Source organism: Zonotrichia leucophrys, chromosome 2 (genome assembly GCF_028769735.1).
Source record: "Zonotrichia leucophrys gambelii isolate GWCS_2022_RI chromosome 2, RI_Zleu_2.0, whole genome shotgun sequence".
Taxonomy (NCBI): domain Eukaryota; kingdom Metazoa; phylum Chordata; class Aves; order Passeriformes; family Passerellidae; genus Zonotrichia; species Zonotrichia leucophrys.
Window position 1 is genome coordinate 55,839,367 of NC_088171.1, and position 26,087 is coordinate 55,865,453.

The following is a 26,087-nucleotide window of genomic DNA, read 5'->3' on the forward strand; positions in this document are numbered from 1 at the left end:
TAAACTGTTCAAAGCAACAATAAGCAAAACCAGTGAATGCAACATTATCTTGTCATTTCCTTTAACGGCCAATAAAACCCCAGGTATCTGCCTGCCCGCTGTCTGGTCTGTAAAGGCATCAATGTGCAAAATGAAGAAGGAGTGCTCTTCTTCTGTTAATAGTATGAAGGTTCTCTCAATTATCCTGGTCTTTGACATCTTTGAAGGGATATGGCCTTGAGGAGAGGAGACAGCTTCTTGGGTCTGTCTGGTCACTGTCACCATACTGGGCAGCTATGTAATTAGAAACACTTCTTGACAGACCACAGGCTACGCATTGATAGAAGAGAGTTCATCGTTTGCCCCAGTTAGCAAGGGACATTTGAATGACCCAGAACTGAGAATGTTTTTGGTTGAAACAGGTGTGAAATTTTTCATTTGGTTATGCAGCTGCCCAGACTTTGTGTTCTCTCGATCACTCTCATAGAACTGGAGAACCTTCCAGATTCCTGAGAGGAAAAGGCTAGTGAAAGGGATGTTTTGCCCATGAAGCACTTGTTTTTCTATTTTGTGTCCATTTTAGAGCAGAAGATCTATCACATATGTGGATGGTAGCTGTGTAATACTGAAGCTAGATATTTGATTTGCTAAGCAGTGCCATCTTTCATATTTCCAGAAATGGAAGTCTACTAAAGATTGCAAGGAAACAAATCCATAGAGAAACTGAATGGGAAGGCCCCTCCTCTGGCATTTTAGAAGTATTGCAGTAATGTCACTCCATTAGATATCTCAAGGTGTGCACTGATTTTCTCCTTACATTATTTTTGCTTCTCATGAAACCAGTGAAATACTGTCCAAGTCAGGTAAGAAAGATAGTATTTGATCTATCATTTTCTAGAAATATGTGCCCTGATTTGAACCATGATTTTGAAGCTAAATATCTGTAGAGCACTAATGTTGTGCTTAGGTCAGAATGTGAAAGACAGAGAGGCATTTCCTGGAGATGCCTATAACCCAAGTGTGTGGTTCAAGAAGCTCCTTCCACTTGTTCTTGTTCCAGCTGAGAATATAACTTTTAAGTACATATTTGAAGTAACTCAGGAAATGTACATGAGCATGTACATTTTGCTCTGCAAACTGCAGTAAACAGTGGAAACAGGTAAAATAAATTTTATGTTCTGTAGCAAGAGATTGTCAGCTGCATATCTGGAATGAAATTAATTTATAGAATGAGATCCCTAAAATTTAGGTATTTGTATTATAGCACCTACCATAAGCAGTATAGTTCAGGTGATGCTATAATCAACAGTAGGGCCTAGAGAGGTATCCAGCCCAGTCTAAATTAAACATCTGCATTTGGTCTGCTGAACTGTTTTCTACATCCTCTTATTACCATGGGAACAGTGACATGTAAATCACATAGCAGTCACTTGCTGTGTAGGCTTTTCAAAGCAAGATTCCAGATCTGAATCACACTCCTAAAGTTTAGTGACATGAACTTGTCCACAGTGGCAGAGTATTAAACTGTTCCCTGATAATCTTGTAATGGGAATCTGCTCATCTGGAGCTAGGCACTTATTTTATGGAGCAATGAAACACTCCATTCACCAGAAGAATTTCTGTTGTAGTGGAGTCACCACTCAAGCAGGATAGGACTGCTCTAACATTTTGCATTTGAATTATTGATTGTCCACAGTCAGTGTTTAGCATGAGGACATTCTCATTCCTCTACTTTATCTATGCCTTGTCTCACTAAAGGTTAGTATCCATACCAGCATGACTCATCTTGTGGACCAGGGCAAGAGATCAGGGCACTGAATGTCACCAGAACCAGATTAACTTTCTCTTCTGCATCTGTGTATCGCATTGTTTGGTCTCTGTCTCCCAACACTGTTCTCTCGTCGTGGTACAGGTACCTGGAAAAACTACTTTAGAAAACCTACATTCTTCATCATTTGAAAGCTTTCTTTTAATAAAAGGAGGGAATAACTGAGTTATCCAAGGATTTGGGCTGACTCCCTGACTTGAATGTGTTTAGTCACACAGTATTTCCTCATGATCTATCTCTTAGAGGAAGGTTCTTATCGCTGTCTTCTTCCCAATGCTGGTCTGACTAATGTGAAATAAGGAAGTACAACACAGTGCTATGATGATAAATATTTAATTTTCATAGTGTTTTATCATGTTGGTGTTTCTTAGCAATCTTCTTTTTCCCCCAAATCTGTAATCTCATGGTCTTTTTTGTTTTCTTGCAGGAGGAGCTGGGCATTGCTTGTGAGTTACTGGAGTCAGATTTCCTCAAGTGCAGTGTGGGATTTCCTTTCATGAGATCCAAATCTGAGGTAACTTTGTGATATTTGCATTTGCAGAATATTGGTCCATTTACCTGTGTCTCAAAGAGTGGCTGGAAAGCCAACAGCTCTGTTAAATGTCTGTGATTGATACATTCTCTAGCTTGCTAAGCCAGATATCCAAGCCTTTCACAGTTACAGAGACTAGCTATCCTTTTTCCCACCAGACAGGGCCAATGACAGTGCTCTGGGCACTGCAGTAAAATGGCTTTGAAAAATGGTGCAAAAGTTGCAGCTTTAGAAAACTTACATATTTCCTCTGCAAAAAATTAGTAAAGGACTCTCTGTCTTACTTATGTTGCCTCTGTGAGTTTTTTGTCTTCTATCACATTAAAAAATCCAGATGGGTTCTTTCTGCCACTAAAATGATCTATATAAATGACCAATCCAGAAAGGTGAGAAAATGAGGAATAACTTAAGGATGACTTGAAAAAAATGAGTCTGAAATTTTTCAGAAAATTTCCATTTCAAAAGAAAACCTTTCCATTTGAATTGATGTATCCTTTGACCCAATATAAAAGTTTTTATTTACTGTTTTTATAATTGACTCTTTTGTGCTATTTTGAAAAAGTAAAAAATATTTTAAATGGAATTGAAAAAACACATGCGGTAGTAAAATGTTATCTAGAATATAAGAATGTAAGCCATTGAAATTACAATGGATTTGGACACTGTTTCACTTGGCCAAAGTCATGGAGTTAGGCAGAAAAATTACATGGAGAAGTAATCCACCAAAGTGAAATTCTTATTTCAAAGTTAGCGCCTGTTTTCACTCATTATGATGTGTGTCCTGAATGCTGCTTTAGCTTGAGCCACTTGCTTCAAGACTCCAAGTGCAGGCCTGTGGCATGGCCTTTATTCCTCCAAAAGATCTCTTAATCAACAAATAATATAGAGACGTAGTTTCAGGTAGTGATCCTCCTGCTCTGCAAGACTCATTCCCAGGCAGACAATCTCCTCAAGAAATATCTTTGAATGGCAATTCTAGTAAAGGTCGTCTCTTAATGAAGGAAAACCCAAACTCAATAGTATGTGAAGACAAACACAATTACTAAGACTTTAAAGGTTATTTGCAGTAGAAGTGCTCTTACACATATCAAAATATGCCACTTTTGTAAAATTAGGCCAGTAAAATATAAATGAAGTTTCAGAATAAATACATGTTGAAACAATATGCTGAGTCTCTAAATATGGCTTTTTCTTTGCACAGTATGAGTTCAATGTGATCTTTGACACAAGCCATTTGACCGGTCAGGAAGAAACACTTACCTTCCTTGTCACTGCCCAAAGGTAAGGGGACCCTTTTATGTCTGGATGACTTGGATGTTCTTTGTTCCATGAAGTGTGCATTACGTGTGTTTGACAATTACATGATATTAGCTGTAGATACAAAAATTAGGTTAAATTACTGAGGCTAAATGCATGGATTTTGGTGATGCAGAGGAACTATGTATTGAAGCTTCCTGAAAAATGAGGTAGGATAGGTTTTCTTTGCCAGGCAGTTGCCATTCTGAAGGATCATTCTGTATTCTCTCAGTTGAAAGGCTCTTGTGTTTCAGTGGCTATCTCTTGGACCGTGTATCAAGCTCAGTTGCGGTTGATGATCAACACACGATAGCCCAACCCATTTGTTCCAGCATTTGAATGAAATAAACATGCTGGGATGCAAACCAAAAAAGATAAATGCTTTAATCAGATGGTCAAGGATCCCAGTGTTAGGTTCTAAAATCATGTATCTATTTTTCCCCACTCTGGATCTTCAGTGAGCCATGACAGACTGTGGAAAACATCTAGATAGTGTGCTTCCCAAAGAGCACTTCAGGTAGGCATTGAAGTAGGGTGTTGCAAAGTATGCATGCATAGGCATTTTGTCTTGGGCAGGATAAAAGGTGTGACACATGCTTTGTGCCTTCTAAGATGATGTACCATGAAGAAGCATACTGCATGGGTGATTCAGTAACAAGCACTTCCATGTCTGTATGGGAACCAATGTGCAACTGCGTAACATTGGCCGTGAACTGCTGCTTTGATGTGTTGGGTGCTTGACTAGTTCCTCCTCCCGTTTACTCTGTAAATGAGCCAAATTCATATTCCTATGTATCCAAATCAGGATCTTCAGTCTGAATTCTCCTCCCGAATGGGATGACACCTCTACAAAAAGATAGAGATGAGAGATAAGATGTAGCAGCTGCTGAGTGACTGGTCTTATAAGGTATAGTCCTCCCCTGCAGTAGCAGCTGTAGGTGGGAACAAGACCCTGCAGCACACAGGACTAGTGTGAGACAATGAAAGTGAGACACGTCACCATGTCTTGCATGTTGGCGAAGTTTTATTCTCCATCAGATGTTCATCATGTGTTCAGACGACCCTGTGATGCTTCTCAGTCAGAGACATCAGTATCTGCTAGGTGAATGCCAGTTAGTGCAGAGATGGGTCAGCAGTGCTTTAAATGTGCACAACCAGTGTTTTCCAACCTTGGATAGCACAGAATTTGCTTCTGTAATCTCACTTATATTTCTGTGCCCTACCAATGAGAAGTACTAGTCTGTGCCTTTAGATGAGCAAAAAAACCCCGTGTAATTGTTACACTTTGAGTGCATGCTTAGAGATGTTACGAGAAAGTTTCTCATTGTAGAACGTTGAGAGAGAATAGTTATGTTTTGAAGGATTGAGCTGAACCTCCAAAAAGAATAGGGCAGTTCTCAATGCTGATTATCCTCATTTCCTCTGTGACTTTAGGCAAATTGCTTAATTCCCTTGCTGTCAAATGAGTATAACAAAATCTTTCTACCACAAGAGTTGCAGGGAGCCCTGAGGTAAAGTCAGTTATAAGGAAATTGAGAGAAAGAACCTGTGCTGCAGTCAGACTGCCATAGATGAAGGCATTGTTTCCACACAGAACTGGAGTTAGTCTGACAGAAATAGCTGGTCAGGGAAGCTATGTCATGCTGTCATGGGAAAGCAAGTGTTGCCTTTCAAGTGTCTACCTGAGCCTGTCCCATGTAGCTGCAAATTTAACAGTAGAATCTGTGACAAGAGTCTGGTTCAGTACTGGAAACAATTGGAGAAACAATTAGGCATCACATTATATTTCTTTTACACTATTTGGCTGTTTTTAAAAAAACAACTAAACTTTTTCTTTGCTTCCAGGTGTGAACTGTTTTTCTAGAGCTAGATTCACTGAGTTGTGTTCTCCTTTTCTGACAGTACCTTTACTCCATTTGAAACAGATAAGAACATATCCATGAACCCTGTCTAGCATTCTACTTGCTTATTCTGTGTACCACCATAGTGTCTCGGTATTTATGTTGGATGAGAAATGTCTCAATTTTGCACTCTTCTGTGAGCGTATTCAGGGGAAAAGCTTTTATTAAGTGGGGTTCTTTCCCAGGGGTGAAATTTGTGCAGTTTTCTATCTGAGCCATATTTTGTCAGCAGAAATAGGCAATGTGTCAGTGACAGAAAGCTGAGCTGTAGGTAAGCATGTATGTAGCTAGCAGGCTCTGTGTTTTTAATCTGAGCAACTCATAATCTGCATGGTATCACTTGTTATTGCCTGCTGTTCCCTCAGTGATACCGTCCTCAAATAAATATAATAATATATTTTGTTTTGCCAGTTTGATTTGTGAGTAAATCCAATGAACTGCAAGGCAAAAGTGATTCCAGAGTACTACTGAAGAAATTGGAAATACATGTAACATATCTTTCAAGATTGTTGTTTTGAGCTGTCACCCAATGAGCAGACTCATCATCAGAATTAGATTAGTTGCAGGTTTGTGTGCTAGACATGGATTACAGGAACCTTTCCCAGACTTCATACATAAAGTATTCACACTGAAACAAACTGACTTAAATGAGAGCTAATTGTTCACTGTTTTCCTTTCTTCATTTTGGTTATGACTGGCCGAGGCAACTGCCTTTCACAATGTAAAGTAGAAGTGCTTTCATTTTGGCAGCTAAGTACAGGAATAGGGGGAAAGAGAGGGTGGAATTGCTGAGAGGTTATGGCCAATTCACTACAAGAGTCTTGCCCAAAAAACTGCTTGCAGTGGCAGCAAATTGGTGCTACAGTACAGTGCAGGTACACTGAAAACATTTATTCATTTGGTGAGTCAAGACCCTGTGTGAGGTGTGTCACTCACAATCTGACATGCGGTCAAACTGGGAGAAAATGAGCCCTTGCATGGAAGTCTAAATGTTCTTGTTTCTCTCCACTTTGTATGATGGCTGCTGGAGTTTCCCACAGACATTTGAATTCACACCTTGTTCCAATGTACTTTTTTCTTTTTTATGAGCCTGTTCATGTCACAGCCACAAAACTCATGCTTTTTGTGTGTGCCCTCTCCAAGGCTGAGTGAACTTTCTTAAGGAGCTGATATCACTCAAATAGAGAGGCTCAGAGTACAAGGCAGAGAGATGGTGACTGTGAAACTGTGATGTATTACAAAAGCTGTCAATTTGCAGTATGTTTATTTTTCCTTTCTGACATAGTGGGAACCTAGAACACACTGAATGTCTGCATGATAATACTTTAATACTGTCTGTGCCCCTGATGCATGAGGTGGACTCATCCATCAATGGGTAAGTATCAATCACCAAATGAAAACAAAACCAACAACAATAATAATAATAATAATAATAATAATAATAATAATAATAATAATAATAATAATAATCATCAGCAGCAGCAGCAGCAGCAGCAGCAGCAGCAGTAGCAGCAGCAGCATCATCCTAAGAATAACATCTGAGTGTCATCTTCTCTTTGTTTACATATAGACAGGCTATTGCTTTTTCCTTGTTTCCCTGATCATTAAGACAATCTCATTCAATATCTGTAAATTTTATTAATTGCCAGACTGTACCTCATTTTCACTACTTCCTAAATAATGCTAATTAGTTACCATCACATTTATAGTAGGTATTTTAGTGATTGTGTTTAAATTCAAGTGATGATGTAGATATGATGGACCTTAAAATTAAATTTAAAAAGAACAAGTAAACTGCATCTTGTTCCTTAGGACATATCTTTAAGGAAATGGTTGAGAGTCACCAGGCCAAAGGTTGCAGTCAAATGTTCTGGAATTTTAAGGAGATTGGTGAAGTCTAGCTGTTTGCCTTTCTGTTTAATTCCACAAACAGAATTTGCTTCTGCTTATTTTCTTATTTCCTCTATTCCCTAGTCTGTGAGGCATCTAACTACCAACTGTGGAGCATCTCTCACCCTTTGACTGGCATACTTGTATAACATATAGCCATTGTGTCCTCTCCCTAAGGCTGCATGTGTATGAGTTCCTGCCTTTGAACTTCCCTTCCACTTGACATCACAATCTTAAGCCTAGAATGAAAGATTTGTGGTCAGTCTCAACAGTCAGTCATTCTTTAGCATAAACAGTGCTTTGAGTTGAAATTGGAGGACCTGGTCACTGAGAGATGAATTAGTATTCATGTAGACTGAGAAAGCTGACATTAGTTCCTAAACTGGGGAAGCAAAACCTTATCATTGGTGTCCCCAGAGGGTCAGTGTCTCATCTATGGCAACCTGCAGGTGACAGGTATTGTTTAAATGACCAGTGCAGGTTGGCATCATCAGAAGTCAAATATTCCCTTGACCACTATGCTACATGTGTAGAAAAGAAGTTAACCTGCACTGACATGTGATTTGATTGAAAAGCTGAATAAATGCAGATTCAAGGCCTAGACTGGGGTTTGCCTCATAAAGCTCATCCTGTTGGATAGAAATAAAATCCTTAATTACTACCACAGCAGCCAGAATGGATAAAAGGTTTGTTTGAGCCTGCTCAGAGAAAGGAAGTGCGCTGTCAAACCTCGTAAGATGACTAGCAAGGACAAAAATCTCTGTATTGAGAGTACAGTCTCAGCAGCATGCTCTGGAAGTTTTTGGATGCTTTCATTGTTACAAATTCTTTAGAAACTGAACTCTTGTTTCTTGATGTTTTGATACAGGTTTTTATTCAGCTTTACAGATATGAATGCTTTCATCTGTGTCTTTAGATCTCTGTTCATCACCTACAGAATATTGCATGCCAAAACATTATAAAAAAATGGTTTCTCTTCTTCAGAATGTACTTTTTTAGAGCACAAGGCCTCTGAATTTATAAGCCCCGCCTAAGTGCCTGTGTGGATTATATTTTTCTTTCTCATAGACAAACCTTAGTTAATTGAAGTTCACAGAAAAATCAAGCAGCCAGAGAAAAGTTGGGTTTATTGGAGGGCACATTCCTAGGCATAGTAATATTAGTAATATTCTTCTTTTTGGACAGTATATTTGTGAAGCTTGTTTTATTAGTTTAATTGTCCTACATTTGAATCTAGAGGAGCAAACTTCATTCCTGGTTATAAATAGCTCAGAATGGCTTATACCATTTGGGAGAAGCCTTCTGGCATAATGCTGTATATGGGAGGAGAAAATCTGTCGTTCACTGTTTCCCCTAGCAATCACTGGCACAGGATGCAGGCAGGAAAAAAGGAAATGTACTTAAACAGGGTTAAAATCCTGTCTCAAAGTGCTCTGATTCCAAAAGAAAACCCGGGAAGGAAGCAGAGTTTTAGGCAGTAGGGAGGACTAAGGTTTATCTGAAATTACACCAGGACCCTTTCCAGATAGTGGAGAAGCCTGAGATTAAAAGAAGACATAAAGGATGCTTAAAGCACTCCTAGTCCTCTTCTGCAGGATTTTTAGATACTGTGTTGTGCTTCCAAGTAATTTCTGATAAAATCCTACTGCATTTTACTGTGTGATTAGACGATAAGAATGGTTAAGGAAATTTGAACTGTTCTACTCTAGTTGAAAGCAGGTTATCCCCCTCTAATCTTTCCTTTAATAATCTGCTTAATAATAAAGGTAGTAAAACTTAGGTAGTTAACTGTTTATTCCTGAAATGCTATGTAAATACTAAAGAAAATTGAAATGTTACTTTAGTGAATATGCAACTTAAAGTATTCCTCTTAGATACTCTTTCTTCAGATTAACTTGATAGTGCAATGATTTCCCATGTTAATCCAAGCTACAGGACTTGAGCAAATCAACCATGCCAGGGGGCTCCAGAAAGGAGGATTTGTGATAGGAAAGGAGAAAAAAGGATAAATAGTCAAAAGACATCTGATTCATTGATGGGATTTTAGCCCATGTCAGTTGAGATGCTGCTTGTGTTGTCTATGTTGCCAAAAGGAAATCAAATCACAAAAAATAGATTAATGTGAAATGGTCCTGTAGAATTTCACATGACTAGAAAGGAAGGGGTGCAATTCAGCTAGACACAAATATATTTCATTTTTGTCACAAATTCAGCTTACTAAATTTGTATCTTGGTCTTACAGAGAAGTCTTCCCTACTTCATTTTTCTACGGTGATTCTGTGGCAGCTTCCAACTTTGTTCAGTTGGAAAACCATGAATGCCTTTTCCAGTCTCTGAACTTCACACTGCAGGTAAAACTCATCCTTGTTTTGACTGCTTTCCTGATTGACAGCACATTCTTGTTTTGTATCTATTTTATTCTGAGTGTGGTAAGGGCCTTTGTGCATGATTTTGCATCACAGTCATGGGCAGAATGGATGCTTTGGACAAGGTTTATAAAGACCTCTTGTTGAGTTATGAGGTTCAGAAGGACTCCCTTGCTTCTAAACTTCTTCTCAGAATCTAGGTGCAACTGGATCCAGTCCTAGCCTCAACTGGGTCAGCAGTTTTTATCTGAAGGTTATATAGGTGTACTCGCTCATACCAACAATTGTGGGCAAATCTCTTTTGCTCAAGGAGAAACCTTGAGAGACATCTCCACTCAAGGGAAGAATCTCCAGACTCTGTTCTGGAAGTGGGGTGTTAGAAGTCCATGCTGATAAAAAATGGGACTGGGCTTTTATAGTATAAACTGATCAACTGTCACTCGTGTTTCTAGGCTAGCTGTGCCAGCTCAGCAGCTTTAGACAAGTTATCTGTATTTATCACTTGTTGATTCCCTTATCAGGAACATTGCCTGTCACATCCTCACTGCTACCAGTTTTTGTCAGGAAATGCTTTCTGAATGCTTAATTTTGGGATTGATGAGTCAGTCTCTGTTGGTAGTCCCTGCTTTTCAGAGACAGGGCAACTGAGAGGCATTTTAAAATATTTTATTCCCTTGTCAGTCTTTTTGAAGGGTGAGACATAAGAGATGTAAAACTCAATGTCATTATATCAGAAGCCAACCTATTTCCTGGTTAGAATACTTTATAGGTGTTCTTCAGCCTATTAGCTTTTGCCACACAATGCTTCTAATACTTCTAACACCAATCACTTGTATTTTCACCCCACGTGGTCCTGCTACAATGCATTTTTCACAGTTCTATTTCTCTAAAATATCTGATCTTTTTGCAATGCCATATTTTGAAACTTGTTGAAACTTGTGTCTAGTTCAATCTCTCTCTCAGCAATGTCATCTCTATTCCTTGGCTTTCCTAAGTCAGCACACCTTATCTCAGTGTTTGCATACAGAGGTACAAGACTGTGTGAGCTTTCTGTCAGGTTTTGAGAGGCCCTTACAAATCCATTTCTCACAAGCCTCAGCAGTCTTTAACACCAAAATCAGCATGACTACCCTTCTCTATCCATCATGGGAAACTTTCACAAAGAGGGTTTAGTTTGAGCTGTTTTACTCCCACTCAGGCAGAGCATTCTGCTACAATGCTGTACAATGCATTCTTAACTGGATGCCGTATTTACAGCATGCAGGAATGGCATGTGTCCTTTTATTTAAGGACACATTTATTTATTTATTATCTGAATATATTATTACAGGAATTGAAAACATGGCATCTAACTTCCATAGGGAAAAAAGCTCCTACTGTTTGTTTCTCTTTCACCTTTTTCCACATGCTGGGTAAAGAGCCCTAGTTATTCAAGTGACACATCTTGGATGAAGCCACAGGTTAAAAGTGGAGGAGTAATTCTTTTTAATGGCATGGTCATTGAACAAATGAGTGAGCAGCCTTTATCCAAGAGAACAAATACACATCTGTGCTAGGGATTCAGGATTGCTAAATGCCCCAGCATGAAAATATTTATAGCACTACTGATTACAGTATAGGGGAGAGATAAGGACACTAAATGTAGTAATTACATATCCTCTGAACACAGAGAGACATGGTTCTCCCAAGAAAATCCTGGGAAGCTGTGTAGAAGCTGTGGAAAACTTAGACAAAAGAATTGAAACAATTATTATCTCTCTTTCTGTAACCATTCTTTATAGATATGGTTCTACCAAAATGTGCTATTCATAGTCACCAATGTTGTGAGATGTTTCTACTTTGAGACCAATCAAGTATCACCTTAGTGAGTCACATTATAAAAAGACCCACTGTTTTCCTTAAATGCTTTTGCCTTCTGATCCACCTGAGGACTGGAGCCTTCTTTCCATCCCTGACTCAACAGTGTCATCAAAGACATGTATGAGAAGCTTTCAATAAATACCTCATAACATCTTAGCATTATTCAAGTGTTACTTATATATTACACTTTACAAGGCAGTTAGATTGGTTCCTGATGTGGCAAAATATATGGATGGATTATTATAAGAAACTCTAGTGATGTGGCCAACATTAGCTGGCGTTGTGTTTCACTGCTGTAACTGCATCCGTTACAAGCCCTACAAATCCTTTTTGACCACTAGATGGGACTAGGGAATGATAAGCCATGCAGAGGTAGGTTCATTTATTGTGAAAAATAGTGTTTTGTCTTTTTTCTTTCTGTTTTCCTAGGCTGAAAACTCAGCTTACAACAAATAACATGTCTGCCTCCATGGACAGATTGTGATCCACAGCAATTAAGCCCCCACTGCACACAATGCCCTTAGATATTTATTGAAGGACTGAAAGGAGTATTTCAGGACATAAAAGCTTTTTTGAACCAGGCTATTAATTCTTGTGAATTCTTCTTCCTTCTTGGGGGTTTGTCGGTCTTCTTCCCTTCGTCCTCCTCTTCTTCCCTTCCTCCTCCTCACTCATACGCAGTGATTGGTTAATGCAGATGAAGAATGAATGCACTGATGCTTTAACTGGATAAATATTTTCAGTAAAGCAAAGTGATAACAGGGAAGGGAGAGGGAATCTATGTGTTGGCAGTGACACCATTTGTCCTACCAAATGCTCCCGTCTCTCATGCACACACTTAGCAGTTGCAATAGTAATATTTTTTCCATACAGAAGTTGAAAATTATACCATAACAAGTCACACATCTGCTCTCCAATAATGGGGTAAACATTATAACTGTGTGTATCAGGGAGAAAAGGTAGTTTCACAATAGGCAAAGGATTGTTTGTATCACTCTTTGCCTAATTATTTCCTACCAAATATTTAACTTTTCCAGATGGAGAAAAATAATAGTTCCTAAAGCAAGAGAAAGAGTTGAGTTACAAAAATATGGGCCTTTATAGCAGTTTTTATATATGATAATCTCTAATAGATCAAATATGAACAAGGAAACAGAAAATGCCTTTTCTGCAATAACTCATATCTGATCTTAGTGAGATAATCAAAGTTTTTAAAATGTCTAACACGAAACACTATGTCTGTATTTCATGCAGCATTTTTCATACTGATTTCTAATGGGATTTCTTCCCCTGCCTGGAGCCTCAGAGCCTTTGTGAGGAGGATTTGGGATTGCAAACTAGTTCTGTTTATCAGTCAGGCATTTCTTCAAATATAAACAGTGTTTGAAGAATGAAAACCTATTGGTTTTAATATTTTTACTTTTCACAATTAACAACCGCATGATACATCTTTTCACAGTAGTATCTCAGTGTGGATAAATATTTTAATGGGTTTCATGTTTTTACTTTAATGCTATTTAATGCATTTATATTTGTGTTGTTAGAAAGAACCAGAAAATATTTTTCCTAATAAAAAAATGTAGATACAAATGAAAACTTACTTTAATTGAATTTTTTCCATGGATTATTTCAATTCTGCAAAACTCCATAAATTTTAGAATTTTCACTGGATACATTTCAGTGGAGGATGGGAAATTCTTTGAGCTTTTGTTGAAATTTTGGGGGCCAGGGAGTGACAGAAAGCTAATATTTTCCACTAAAAGTGTAATTTATTGAAAATGCCAGAACTTGAATGGAAGTTGTTCACATGCATCTCCTGGCATCTCATTCAGAAAACCCACAGTCCAGTAGTCACAGTAATTGTTTGGCTTCTGCTCCGTAAGGAAAACGCATGCAGAATATCATGCAGTGGTTAACAGATGGAAATGAGAATGTTAACTGAGACAGTAATATTTCTTATAGCCTTCAAGATTTTATTGCCAAAACATTCAGTGTACTAGCAGTGTCTCTGTATATAAAATATACTGTCTGTATTGACGGCTGGCAATTATGCTGCAAAACTGCTTCTCCTTTCATATGTGAGCTGTGCCTGAAGACTGTTAGGTAAGCTAATCCTTTGACTTCATTCTGGCACTTGAAAAAGAAGTCTTAGTCTGAAGACATTGAAAAACCTGCAAAGTACTTGTATTTTTTCAAATTGACCTGTACTCCCAGCTCTGAATCTACAGTAGTTTCCCATTTATGAGAAGTCAAGTATGTAATTTTATTTGCATTCATTTTTTCTCTTACAGATTTATAATGCTGGACCAAGCACTCTTCCTGGAGCTTTTCTTGATATTTCAATTCCAAACCGCCTCTCTGCCACTGGAGCTGAAATATTTCACATTCAGCAGATGATGGTGAGTATGTTACAATGTACTCTGAGCCCAGAGAGGCATGGAGAGCTACTGATAACTAAAACAAAAGAAGTCCACCAAAACTCAGTGAATCAGTTGCTTTTTAAGACAATCAAATGTTCTTTGCATCTGTGGCCAGATTGTAAGTAGCTGAACCCCTCCAAGTATTGGCTGTTCTCCCTCTGCTAGGGCAAAGACAACTAGTTGTATATTCCTGGTTTCCTACAATGCTGTGTAAAACTAGGTCAGGCTGATGCTGAAGGAAATATAGAGAACACTTCCACAAGTCACACCTGCAAAGAAGATTGTCTCTTAATCAGTTCTCCCTGACTGAGGGAGGATTAAATGGTGTATGTAATATTGGTAGGATGCTTTATCAAGCTGACTCAGATTCCCTGGGGTTTTTTCTGTGGTTATCAGCTAGGTCTGAATACATTATCTGTACCTATGTTGCTATAGTCTGTGTTATAATTTGCTCTTTTTGAGTGTTCTTTTAACAAATGTAAATAATAGAGAAAGATCTTCTTTCAACACAATGCTTTTCAAAAGATAATTTTGTGTCAATATCAAAGAAATTCAACATAAACTGTGGTAGACAAATTCTTAGATTTAATTTCTAATATTTATTTATTTATTTCAAAACCTTTGTTAGACCACTAAAATACCATCATTTGCACTGTGGTGGCCAAAAAATGGAAACCTTTTTACTGAGGTAAATTTATTACTGAAATTCAGAGTAATCTGCCTTTGTGAAATGAAACCAGCTTTTGGGGATTATTGAAAGGAAGTAAACTTTCATGTTGTTGGTTACTTTTCTAGCCTTTTAGCTGAAAAGTATTACCTATTATGTAGGGAACTGTGTCACTGAAGATGTGTAAATATAGATCTGAAAGATCTTTCTAAGCAGATTTCCAAGATTTTTGCTGTTGGAAGGTATGAGATAAATATAGATATGGCTTACAGATGGGCAGTAAAGACAGAATGACTGAGAAACGTGTGGGAATATTGTATGAAGCAATAGTAGTGCATAGACGGAGTCAATTTGCCAACCACACTTAATTAGTTCTCTAACATATGTATCATAGCATTCCAGTAATTTTGAGTACTGATTTTGGGTACATGGTCAGTAGAATTCTCCTCCGTGACTTTTCTCTAGCATGTTAATAAATGTGATCCAAGAAAATCCTGTCTGGGACAGTGGTTATCCTTGCCTTACAGATACATAATTGGAACACCAAAAGGTTTGCTTGATTTCATACAGGGAATTTGTGTCGGAGCCAGGTACTGAACCAATGTATCCCAAATCTTACAAGAACCAGTGTAACCCAAGTCTTATTGTTGTAACAGAGAAAGCATCCCACTCTCTTTCCTACGGCTCTCTCCCAGTGAGTTTTTATTGACTGAAAAGGGAACTAAAATCATGGAGTTTTTCAGCTTTTCATAGAATAGATCTAATTAAACAAGGAAACCTAATAGGAGATGAACTTTAGAAAATAGTTTACAACAGCTGTTTCTCCAAGACAGTTTTTGTAAGCATAATCATTAAATATTTCAAGGGTTTGCTTTTTTTGCTTATTCCCAGAATCTAGACTTCAATAAAGATAGTAAGGTAATAGAATCCTTTCGGACAGTGCAGGTATTTCTGTCATTATTTTCTCTATGCCTACAATCTAGCCATTCTAGCTGTGAGGGTTGACAAAACTTTAAGAATAGCTGTCATTAATACAGAGGATTAGGAATTGTCATTTATCTGTAAAATACACTGTTGATACAGAACTTGGGATTTGATGACATAATGTTTTTTTATCTTAAAGCTAGTTATTCTATTGCCATTCTCTGATACACAGTAAGGCAGTGAAATTTTTGAGTCAAAATGTGTAGTTAAAGCACTAGAGTTTGTCTCACATACACATAAACTACACAAGAGAGTTTCAGGAGCAAACTCTCATATTGTGTTGATTGAACTAGTCTTTCAGGCACAAAAATTAATAGCAGGAAGACAGTCACATATGGCTCACTGGAACAGTCTGTGTCTCTGGGAGGTGTTAATAGGAAGTATTATCTGCTAGTCTTACAGCCCTCATGCTCCCTATGTTCCTGCCATTCTGAGCTTTTGGCTTTATTCCAGAAACTGTTTTAACATTTTGTTCGAGACAAATTCAGATCATGGAGATGTTTTGACACTTGCAGTTCTGCCTTAGAGATGTTCAGATGCAATTCAAGGGCTATTTGGGAGCAGCACTGCAGTTTTTGCAGCACTTCCCAAACAGAGCCCCCAGTATACAAAGGGAATGAATCAACAATAAAAGCCAGAAGTAAACAAAAAAATGGATAATTTTATGAAAAGTAGGGGGGAAAAAACCCAAAACAATTGAACTTCCTCCCTATTAATTTTTAATGAATAGAAGATACTAGAAATTTTCGATTTTACCTCTGACATTGGTTTTACATAGTAAATACATTCTGCAGTGGTAAATGATATTTTGGAAACACTTAAGTCAAATTAGTACCTGTTTGTTTGTTTGTTTGTTTTTATGAATTTTTGTATTTGCTTTCTTGCAAAGGTTAAAAACCAGCCAGGGTAAAAACCTAATAAATTAAATACCTCAGCTTGTTAGTAAAAGTGTTGTGATAGTGTAAATGATGACATAGAAGAGCTTCACACAAGAAGAGAAGGTAGTCCTAACATAAAGGTATATTCTCCACTCTTCAAGCCATTGGTTATCTATTCTTCCAGGAAGAAAAACAGTGCTCATTATATGTGTGTATGGTTTTGGTTTTGAACTGAAAGATCAGTAATTTCCTTTGTGTATCCAGCTAGGGATACACAAGGGCAAGGGAAGCACTACCAGACCTTGGCTGGCAGCCAAGGAGCTGCTTTCTAGGATCGTCAAGAAGATTTTCACAATGGCAGTTCCTACTAAATTAACTACGGTATTTCCTGAAGCTGTTCATAACTTAATGTGTCCAGGATTATTCTTGTGCTGACTTTATGAAACAGGATCAGATTCTTGCATTCTGGTTTGTTTTCTTTTCATTGAAGGTAAATACAATTATGAGGAATTAACAGTTACAAACCAAATTTGTCTATTTGAACTGGATGATCTTCTTCCCTCCTCTGGAGGGACTAAGTAGAGCCTGTTTGTTGAATCAGTATCAAGAATATAAAAAACGTATTATCACCATCACTGAGATAAGAATCTTGTTGGAAAGTAAGATTCATATGTTTCAAGACAGTCTCTTCAGAAGGAGTTTTCAATCTAGGCAATGATGTAAAAGGAAATTTGAAAATAAGAGGGAAATAAATACTGTTCTCAGTTTTTTGACAAGCTTCCTCCTTGCATATAATTCTTGATGTTTAAGTCTAGTAATGACTGTTTTAGTAATTGCTAGTAAAAGAATATATTTAAATTACTATGTTCTCTTACTCTAACAATTAATGAAGAGAGGCACAGAAGCAACTCTGAAGAAGCACTTGCCAGTGTCCACTGATAAAAAGGAAGCTATCTAGTTTCCCTGATTTTCTCTAGGCTTCTAAACTTAGATCTTGAGAATTATTTCCAAAGAGGGAAAAATGGGTTGAACTTCAGTCTTGTGAATCCTGATCCCTTAAATGGACAACCTTTCAACCAATCAACCTTAAATGGGCCAGTTAGCCCAGGCCACTAGTTCCTCGTTTCCTCGTCCAAATCTTTCCATCACTTCTTGTTTAGGGAGCAAAATAAAAAGTCCTCCTCTTGCAAGGACAAAGAGGAGTCTTCGAATTGTCCTATTATGTTTGGCATATTAAGTTCACACTTCTTTCTACACAGGTGAGATCTGGATTGTGCCTTTATGATATCAGTAAGATTTTAAAAAAGTAAAGAAAAACAGAATGAATTAATGGAAGAATTTAAGAGAATTCATTTTACAGGTTTACCTTTTAAGTTGATTGATCTCTTCCTGTGAAAGTTGAAAGAAAAAAGAAAACTGAATTGACATTTGACAGAAAGATTGTACAGGAACATTTTGCACTTACAGCAAGATTTATTTTAGCCCTTTTTGTTAGTCATCCTGCTTGTACTCTCTTCATTTCAATGACTTACACACACACTGGCATACACATATTTTGGCACCATATTTAAAAACATAGCTAGATTACTGGAGGAAATTACTCATTTCAGGGAATATACTCTACAGAAATTTGTACAGAAAATTGTACAGGTACTTTCTGACCTTCCTGCCTCATTCACTTTAATTGCTTTTTAAATGACTGTTCGAAAACATTTTTGCTTAGGCAGATTTTGACAAATTCTCAGACATTTTTCAGTTGTTTTTACCAAATCTTCTAGATATAAAAGTGCTATGGTATTTGTATAAGCAGTGGATTTCTTTTGAAAATTCTAAAGAGGATGTTCTTGGAAAAGGCATTTTGAATGTAAAAATTAATTGTCTTTCAGTAAAGTCTAATATAGAAATCAAGGCCATTGAAACATGGGAAAAAACCGCTGTGATCTATATATTAAATAAGGGCACAGCAGCATGATATTGTTGTCCAATTGTGGCCTGCTCATTATTAAATTAAATAATGAGCTTCTAACTGCTTCTAAACTAAAGTAAAATTTGTCAAATAGCCTAGGTATTGAAATTTTACAACACTGTTCCCTTCAAAAAATCATGGCCTTTCAAATGAGTGGCAGTTTGATTGATGTTTTCAGTCAGCTGAAACTGTTGCTACTTTGTGAATAGCCCATAGCTCCTATTTTTTTTGCTGAATATGTGAATTCCAGTTTTGAAAAAGATGATTTATTTGCCTTCTGATAAAAAGAAATTTCAGATAGAGAAAGATGTGAAATAGAATGGATATGTAAATAATCTGTTATGAGAATGATGAAGGAAGCAGGAAGTTTGGCAGATTACTGTGAGTAATCATGTAGTAATCAGGAGTTTTGCTGTGGTGTGGAAAAATATATATATAGTTGTTTTTTTTGTAAACCTAGCTAGAAAAAAACCTAGTTGGTTTTTTTCTTCCTAGCTAGAGAAGGAAGCTCCTCCCCTTGAATGAAAAGAAAATCTACAATTTTTAAAATTTTTTTTCTTATTTTGAAGGAGTTAGTGTAAGAATTCATCATTTTTCCATTGGTACAGCTTTTCCTGCCAAAAACAATGAAGAAGGAAATTCAGACAGTAACTGCTTCATAAATTCTTTTAATACACAGTCCTGTTTTAAATTCTGACTCTTAGACTAGCTTTTCTCTTCTCTTCTCTAACTAATGTGCAAGATTTGTGGTGTAAATGAAGGAAGCAAAAGAACAAGGAAGCATTTAAAACAATGCTATCTGTGTATATGTGGTGACAGAAGGGTTTTCCTCCCTGTTCATGTATCAGAGTGAAAATAAGCTTCTTGTATTGGATTCCTCTCCTGGCTTTGAAAGTCTATCATTCCAGTCCTTCTGCAGGGTACCAGATGATATCAAAAGTATCAATAAACCATTTCTTGGAGGAAATTCTGAGGATGTCTTGGAAACAAATGACATTGTCTGCTTAACTTAATATATCTCCTCCACCCCTCAAGAGGGTTTTTTGAATGAAAATGACCCATTTAATCTTCAGTTGTCTACACTAGATAAGGAAAATCATCCCCTTGAAAGTTCTACCTCTTCTCCACTGCTTCTAAAGAGGGTTTAGGTCTTAGACGCCATTCTGATACATTCAAACATCTTCTTCAGTGAAACAAAACACATGAGTTGTTTGAGCCCCAAAGGGAATGTACTTACCTGCACAGTCTTCATTGCTCCTCATCCTAACATCAACACAGCCCTTAGGGAAAGTCCAACAATTAGGTAAAGAACAAACATGGGCTTATTTGTGTTTAATACAGAAAAGGATGTACTATATAGACAGATAGAACCTAGCTGAAGGAACATCAAATGCCAAGTGATTTCAGGGGCTTTTAAAATAGAGACCTACCCTGAGAATTATATATTGCCTCATATGTTGGTAAAGCATTTCACAGTTCGTCATAGGGAGAGGAAAAGCACTTCTCAGTGACCCTTTCTTGTGTTTCATCTGCTAGAGGCCAATATTTGAGGAGCACATAAATGTTAGTGGTAAGCTGATTTTTGTGTAAGGTGGTGGTTATTCATTCCTAGGCCTGAATCTTCTGAGGACCTCAGGGTTAAATCATACCAAGTGGTCAGTTTTTCTTCTTACTCTGTACATGTGGCATGTACAGCTCTGTCTAGGAAGGAATCTACTGTCTTGTAAGTCCGGAACTTTACATGAGAAGATCTTTGCTTCTGTCACAAAACTGGGTAGGAATCACTAGTTCTTGAGAGCAGTACTTCTGGGAATTTTTGCTAAGTATGTGCAAATTGGCTGCAGGGACAAGACCAGGCCAATGTTGCAAGAATCATGTTTATCAAATCTGATTATTTATTTAAGCCATATATTAAGTGCATCAGAAAAACATCTAAAAGTGTTCCAATCAGCATGATTTATGCCAAATATGCATCTGGTGCATTCTCCTGTTGTCTAGAGGAGCAGAAGTGAGGGCTATGGTTTACTTCCCCTCTTAAGCAGATTTAATGCTTTAGCATCTCCACTTTGTTTCTGCTTGCCTCTTCTCATGGCCTTGTAAGGCTACTTATTGGATCTGTGGACTAATGATTTTCTGTGCCATCATTGCTATTTTTAATTGAAATCTTTCAAGAGTTGGGTAAACTGCATTAATTTTTAAAATTATTTACTGGTTTTCAGTGTTTTTTAAAATTTATTGCCAGAATCAACAAGACAGCTCTGATTCAAATGTATTTCATTATCTGTGAATATTAAACATTCTTGGCATATGGTGCAAGTAGTCAGATAACATATTTACATAACTTATTTGTCAACTGTTGAGTCTGACCCTGTCTGGAATTTCTTGTCAGTTCCCTTTTTTTCTCAGTGTGACATGTTAGATTAACCCTGTTTATCAATTATTTGTTCATTTAATAAAGGGTGAATCAGTATCTGTGAATCAGAATACTTGCATACATTTTTCCCCTAATATGAGGATGAATGTGCTACGGTTAGCAACAAAGACAAACACATCTGTTATTTATTTTTCAAGTTTGAAAACTTGAACCACTGCTTAGTTATTAATACATAAATAAATCAGCTTTAAAAAACATACAGAAGAAAATATGTAAAAACTCTCTGCCAGACCACAGCCAAACTCTTAGTCCGTTGGAGTCAGTATAGCCCAGGGACGATGAGAAAGGCATCCATTACAGAGTTGAACAATGCTAAAAATTTTGTGAAATGACTGGCCTATGTTCTGACCTTGACCGTGTCTCCTGGAAGTAAAATTGCTGTTCCAAATATCTTGTGTCTCCTGATCTTTTCCCTAAACTTGCCCACACACTTTTTCTGATGTTGGATGTGGGTTTTGTTTTATCACACGCACTCATGTCTGGATTCCACTTTCCACCTTGCTTTGCATCAGCTTAGTTCTACTGACTTCCAGGCCCTGCTCCACAACTATTGATGATTTAGCTGAAGAGGGGAATTCCAGACTTACCAGAAGAGCTTGGAAAAAATTCATTATGATATTAAGTTTTAATATCACAATGAATTCTTTTGCATTAGTGGAAGTCTAGTGTTGCTAGTATTAGGAATGAGCTGAAGATATATATTTACTCACACATTTATTTTGTAAAATGTCAGCCAATAAATACAGGAATAGCCCTTGGCTTCTTATATACAGCAGTGCAACAGGGAGATTGTACATAATGCTTTGTTGGAAGCAACAGCCAGTTTTCCTCCTGTTTTTCTGTCTCATTCTTCCAAGACACTCCTATCACTTGCACATACTTAACCCCACATCAGCTCATAATATCCAGTAGGTCCTCAGCATTTGATGCTTGGTCCTCAGCTGTCCTGTCCAGCCCATTTTGAAATTGTATTTGATTTCCTTCTCCCAGGCTGACACCTTGTGCTGGATACAAGGCCCCGAAAAAATGGGAGATCTTGCCTTTGATGCATGTTAATGGGTTGAGGATAAATCTAGAAGGGGCCACTGGCTTTCAGTTTACTTGTGAAGTTTACGTTACAGGTACTGTGGCCTACACTCTTAAACTGTTTGCTAAAAGTTTGCTGAACTGCAGCAATTTCTGAAAGGCCCCAAAGGCTTGCTAGAAATTGCCATGTTCTGAGAGTAGCTACAGATGGGCAGAGATGATGCTGCAAGTACCCTGAAGGTGGGAAACAGAGATGATAGCAGAACAGCAATGTGCTGAGGCAGCAGCTGTATTATTTTTCATAGAAACTCCAACCACTCCCAGGTGACTTGGCTTCATGGGCAGCTCTTGGTTATTCTCTGTGTTTCCGGGAAAATGTGTGGTGTTTTTCCCCTTTCTACTAGCACTTCCTTCTTGGAGCTGCAAACCAGGCCCAAGTATTCTCATAAATCCCTACACCATGCAGGGAAAGTCAGAGATGGTGATCCCTATGTATGCAATAAATTCACCATGCTATTCTCATACAGCCCTATTAAAAAATCCTGCAGGCATTTTAGGCTGTGGTGTGTGTGGAGTGTACATGATATGTTTTACATACAGCTGTTACACTCTGAAATGTCCTCCTGACACTTTTTCTCAAGAGTGATGTAATCTTACATGATGAAAAACCATTTCTACTTTATGGGTTTGCCTCTGCTCAACCTATAGAGTAGCACGAAAACAGTAATTCAGATTCAAATATTCAGAATACATTAAAGTCATCCTGCAGTCATTTCTTTCTTGTTGCAGATAGAGCATTTTAAATGCATGAAATAACGTGCATGCTTTCCTGGTGGTTATATCTTGTCTCTGAGAAATTTAGTGGTTTGTGCTGACAACAAAAAGTTGGCAGAGTAACCCATTGTACAGGTGGTCCTATTTAAATGTCTCTCAAGCATGTTCATAGGCTTTTCATGGGGAGGGCAATTTACAGTAAATTAACAAAGCTAGAGACTAACTTACCTCTGAATGAGTGTGTGATCATTTATAGAATCAAAACACGACAGAATGGTGTGGGTAGAGGCAGTATAAGGGATTTTCTGCTGTTCTGCATAATGACAGATTAGTAATATTATTAGCCTTTGCAGAGTTATGGTGACATGTAGAGGCCTGTTATGCAAGGTGCCACGACAAGTCTGTGTAGTAAAAATGTTCTGGCTTGTATCTTCTTACATTTATGCATATTACATGTATATGTTCATGTGTTGAATACAATAGGAGACTACACATATATATACATACACATAGGCATATATGTATGCACACACACACACACACACATGTATTCTGGAATGAGTAATGATTTTCAGTCCCTCAGATTTTGGATGGCCACAAAAAACTGTCTGAAAGGTCATATTTTCAAGTGCCACAGATGTCTAAGTGAGGCACCTGACAATAATGTGTTGTTATTGAGAAATGTTGAGGGCTATTCTGACATCCAGTGGTGTCCAAGAATGCACGTGATATCTGAGTGCAGGCTGTGCTACTGCATTAATCACTCTGACATTCCACAGTGAGAATATCAGAATAATTTTTTTTAACATTTCTTAACACTGGGTCTGCGCTGTTTGAACAAAAGTTCCTTTGAAATTGAGGTAAAAACTAGAAAAAACATGATGTGTGTATTGATGTTAAGTATTTTTCAGCCTAAGACAAGACATTGATAGAGAATGGGAATATCCCAACCATAGTAAAAAGACTGTCGGTAAAAACTTCTGTGGGAAGATTTTACTTTTGCTCTGGATGTTGGTTTGCCTCATGTGAAGGTTGAAGACATTCAAGATAGTGAATGCATGCTTCATTCAAGTAATGAAAATGACAAATAATAGATATATCAAATCTGTGGGAAAAGACTTTATAAAATGTTTGGATTTCCATCAGACAACCACCCCCTTACAAATTTTTCAGTTTAGAATTGGCATTCTGAAAATGTAATTTCTTTGCAAAAAATGTATTTTTAAAAATTAGAAATGTTTTCCAGGAGTTGAAGGCTAGGATCAGTAATTAGTAATACTTCTGTGTTACAAAAATTTTACACTGTTACCACAAAAAACCTCATGATATGTGTGGTAGTCTAGACTGTATGTGATGACATAGACCACTGAATATAGAGAAGAAGAAATAGTAAAAAATAATTTAAGATCTTTGAAATTAGACTCTTTTTTTCCTGCGATGTAAAACTCTTCAGTGAAATCTGCTAGGTCAGCCATTAATTTGTGTCTGCAGCACATTCAGACCACAGGACCAGACTCAAAGCATGTTAGAAAAATGTGTAATATGAGCATAGGTGCTGAAGATGCTATGCAGTTAGCCTGGTTTACCTTTTCCTTTGACCTGCTTTATGTGCTAACATGGACTTTGTCTGCCTCTTCTGGGTACAGATTTTAGGTATACTTCCACTACAGATTTATCTGTAGACACCAGACCAGTGCACCAGACTGCAAATTATTTTATTCAGGACTTACTAAGTAGTTTCTGGAAAACAGAATGAAACAGCCTTCAGCAGAGACAGCTCCAACAAAGCTCCTTGGAAATCCCTTCTTGGAAGGCTGCAGGGCTAATTCTACTTGGTACCTCTCTTAGGAAAGTTTTTTATTTCCTGATCTGTAGTTGTAATGTAGGATTTATGAGAGCCTGTCTTTTGTGCCTCTTGTTCCCTGCCCCAGTTTTTTGAGCAGTGCACATCTCTTTCAACATCCTATGCACTGCTCAAAAGAAGTCTCTTCTGCTGTTTCTGTAAGATGTTGGGTACCGGATCCTGGGAAGACCGCTCTGGTGGTAGTCTTTTTCTGTTTATAGGCTGCTGAGAAGTGGAGAAATGGAAATTTTCGAAGAGTTTTGGAATGCCAGGAATGCCCTGAAACTCCAAGTCCAATGAAGAGCCTGGCTTCCTTCCCACTGCATTTCAAAGACTTGTACAGTTTTTGCATCTATAAATCATAAACATTTGGACAGAAATTTCCTTGTCTGTGTACCACAAGGTGGCTGGGATAGCAACATGTTTGAACAAGAAGAAAGTCTCAATGAGGCTCACAAGACAAATCGTGATTTGTATTACAGAGATGCAGTTCAGTCTCACCATAATGCAAACAGTTTTGTGCTGAGATTTTATTTAACTAGTTGTCTATCTACAGATGAATATGTAATTGAAAACAAAGTTTATTGAAAAGTTGCCACAAGTTTTTTTCTGGCTGGTTTACAGAATATTTATGCGTGTAAAAATTGAGAATAACACATGATGTGAAATAAAAGTGTCTAACAGTCATCCTAATAAAACAAACAAACCAAAACCCCTAGAAAATATCCCACCAATTCAACTGTGGCCAGTCCTTGCAAAAGGATGGATTTGCTTCTACCTTACCATGATCCATCCACTTAGAATTTTTTATTAATTTTTTTCCACAATTTTGAGGCTCTTTGGCTTCCAAGAGTGCCAAAAGAAATGGATTTCTGCTCAGTTGCTTTGCATTGTTTCCTGCCTGCTGCCTGCCAGCTTATGCTGATTGATCACAGGTACACAGATGAGTGTAATCCAATTTCTGCCCGGTTGAATTCCCCCAAATTCTGCTGGCCAAGTAGCAGTGTCTGCCTTCTAGGAAGTAGCTGCTGACTGGCTGATGAAACAGGGTATAGGTGACCTGATGGTCTGTTCCAGAGCAGTGCAGGTAACAGGAGGTGCTTAGTTCTTGCATGTTTCCCTCCTAATATGGACTGTAACACTGAATTTATAATCCACTTCATATAGGATTGCTATGTAGTTGGTGGAGAGGAAAAGGTATTTCCAAGTTCAGAGCTGATCCTCTGGAGGTGCCTTTCTCTGTTTCAGCTGAAGTGTTTTAAAAACTATGCTAATCTTCAGTTTAAGAAAAGATAGTAACTTCAAGCAGAAAGGACCAGGTTTAAGTTGCTTCATGCTAAACAATTCCTTTTAGTCTTGTGAGACATTTCTGCTTTGGCTCATTTTTACACTCTACTTTTACAAGATATAAATCAGGACTATTTAGGAAGTATGCCAAAAGTT

The 26,087-nt window shown here is 37.6% G+C and overlaps 1 protein-coding gene across 1 annotated transcript in view; it reads left to right on the forward strand.

The window, feature by feature from the left end:
• ITGA9 (integrin subunit alpha 9) overlaps positions 1 to 26,087 on the forward strand; it is a 215,506-nt gene that overhangs the window by 143,762 nt on the left and 45,657 nt on the right. The window contains exons 19-23 of the mRNA XM_064705067.1: positions 2,235 to 2,321; positions 3,541 to 3,620; positions 6,822 to 6,911; positions 9,669 to 9,777; positions 13,944 to 14,051. Of these exons, the coding sequence (XP_064561137.1) occupies positions 2,235 to 2,321; positions 3,541 to 3,620; positions 6,822 to 6,911; positions 9,669 to 9,777; positions 13,944 to 14,051 (474 nt within the window). The remainder of the gene's footprint in view (positions 1 to 2,234; positions 2,322 to 3,540; positions 3,621 to 6,821; positions 6,912 to 9,668; positions 9,778 to 13,943; positions 14,052 to 26,087) is intronic.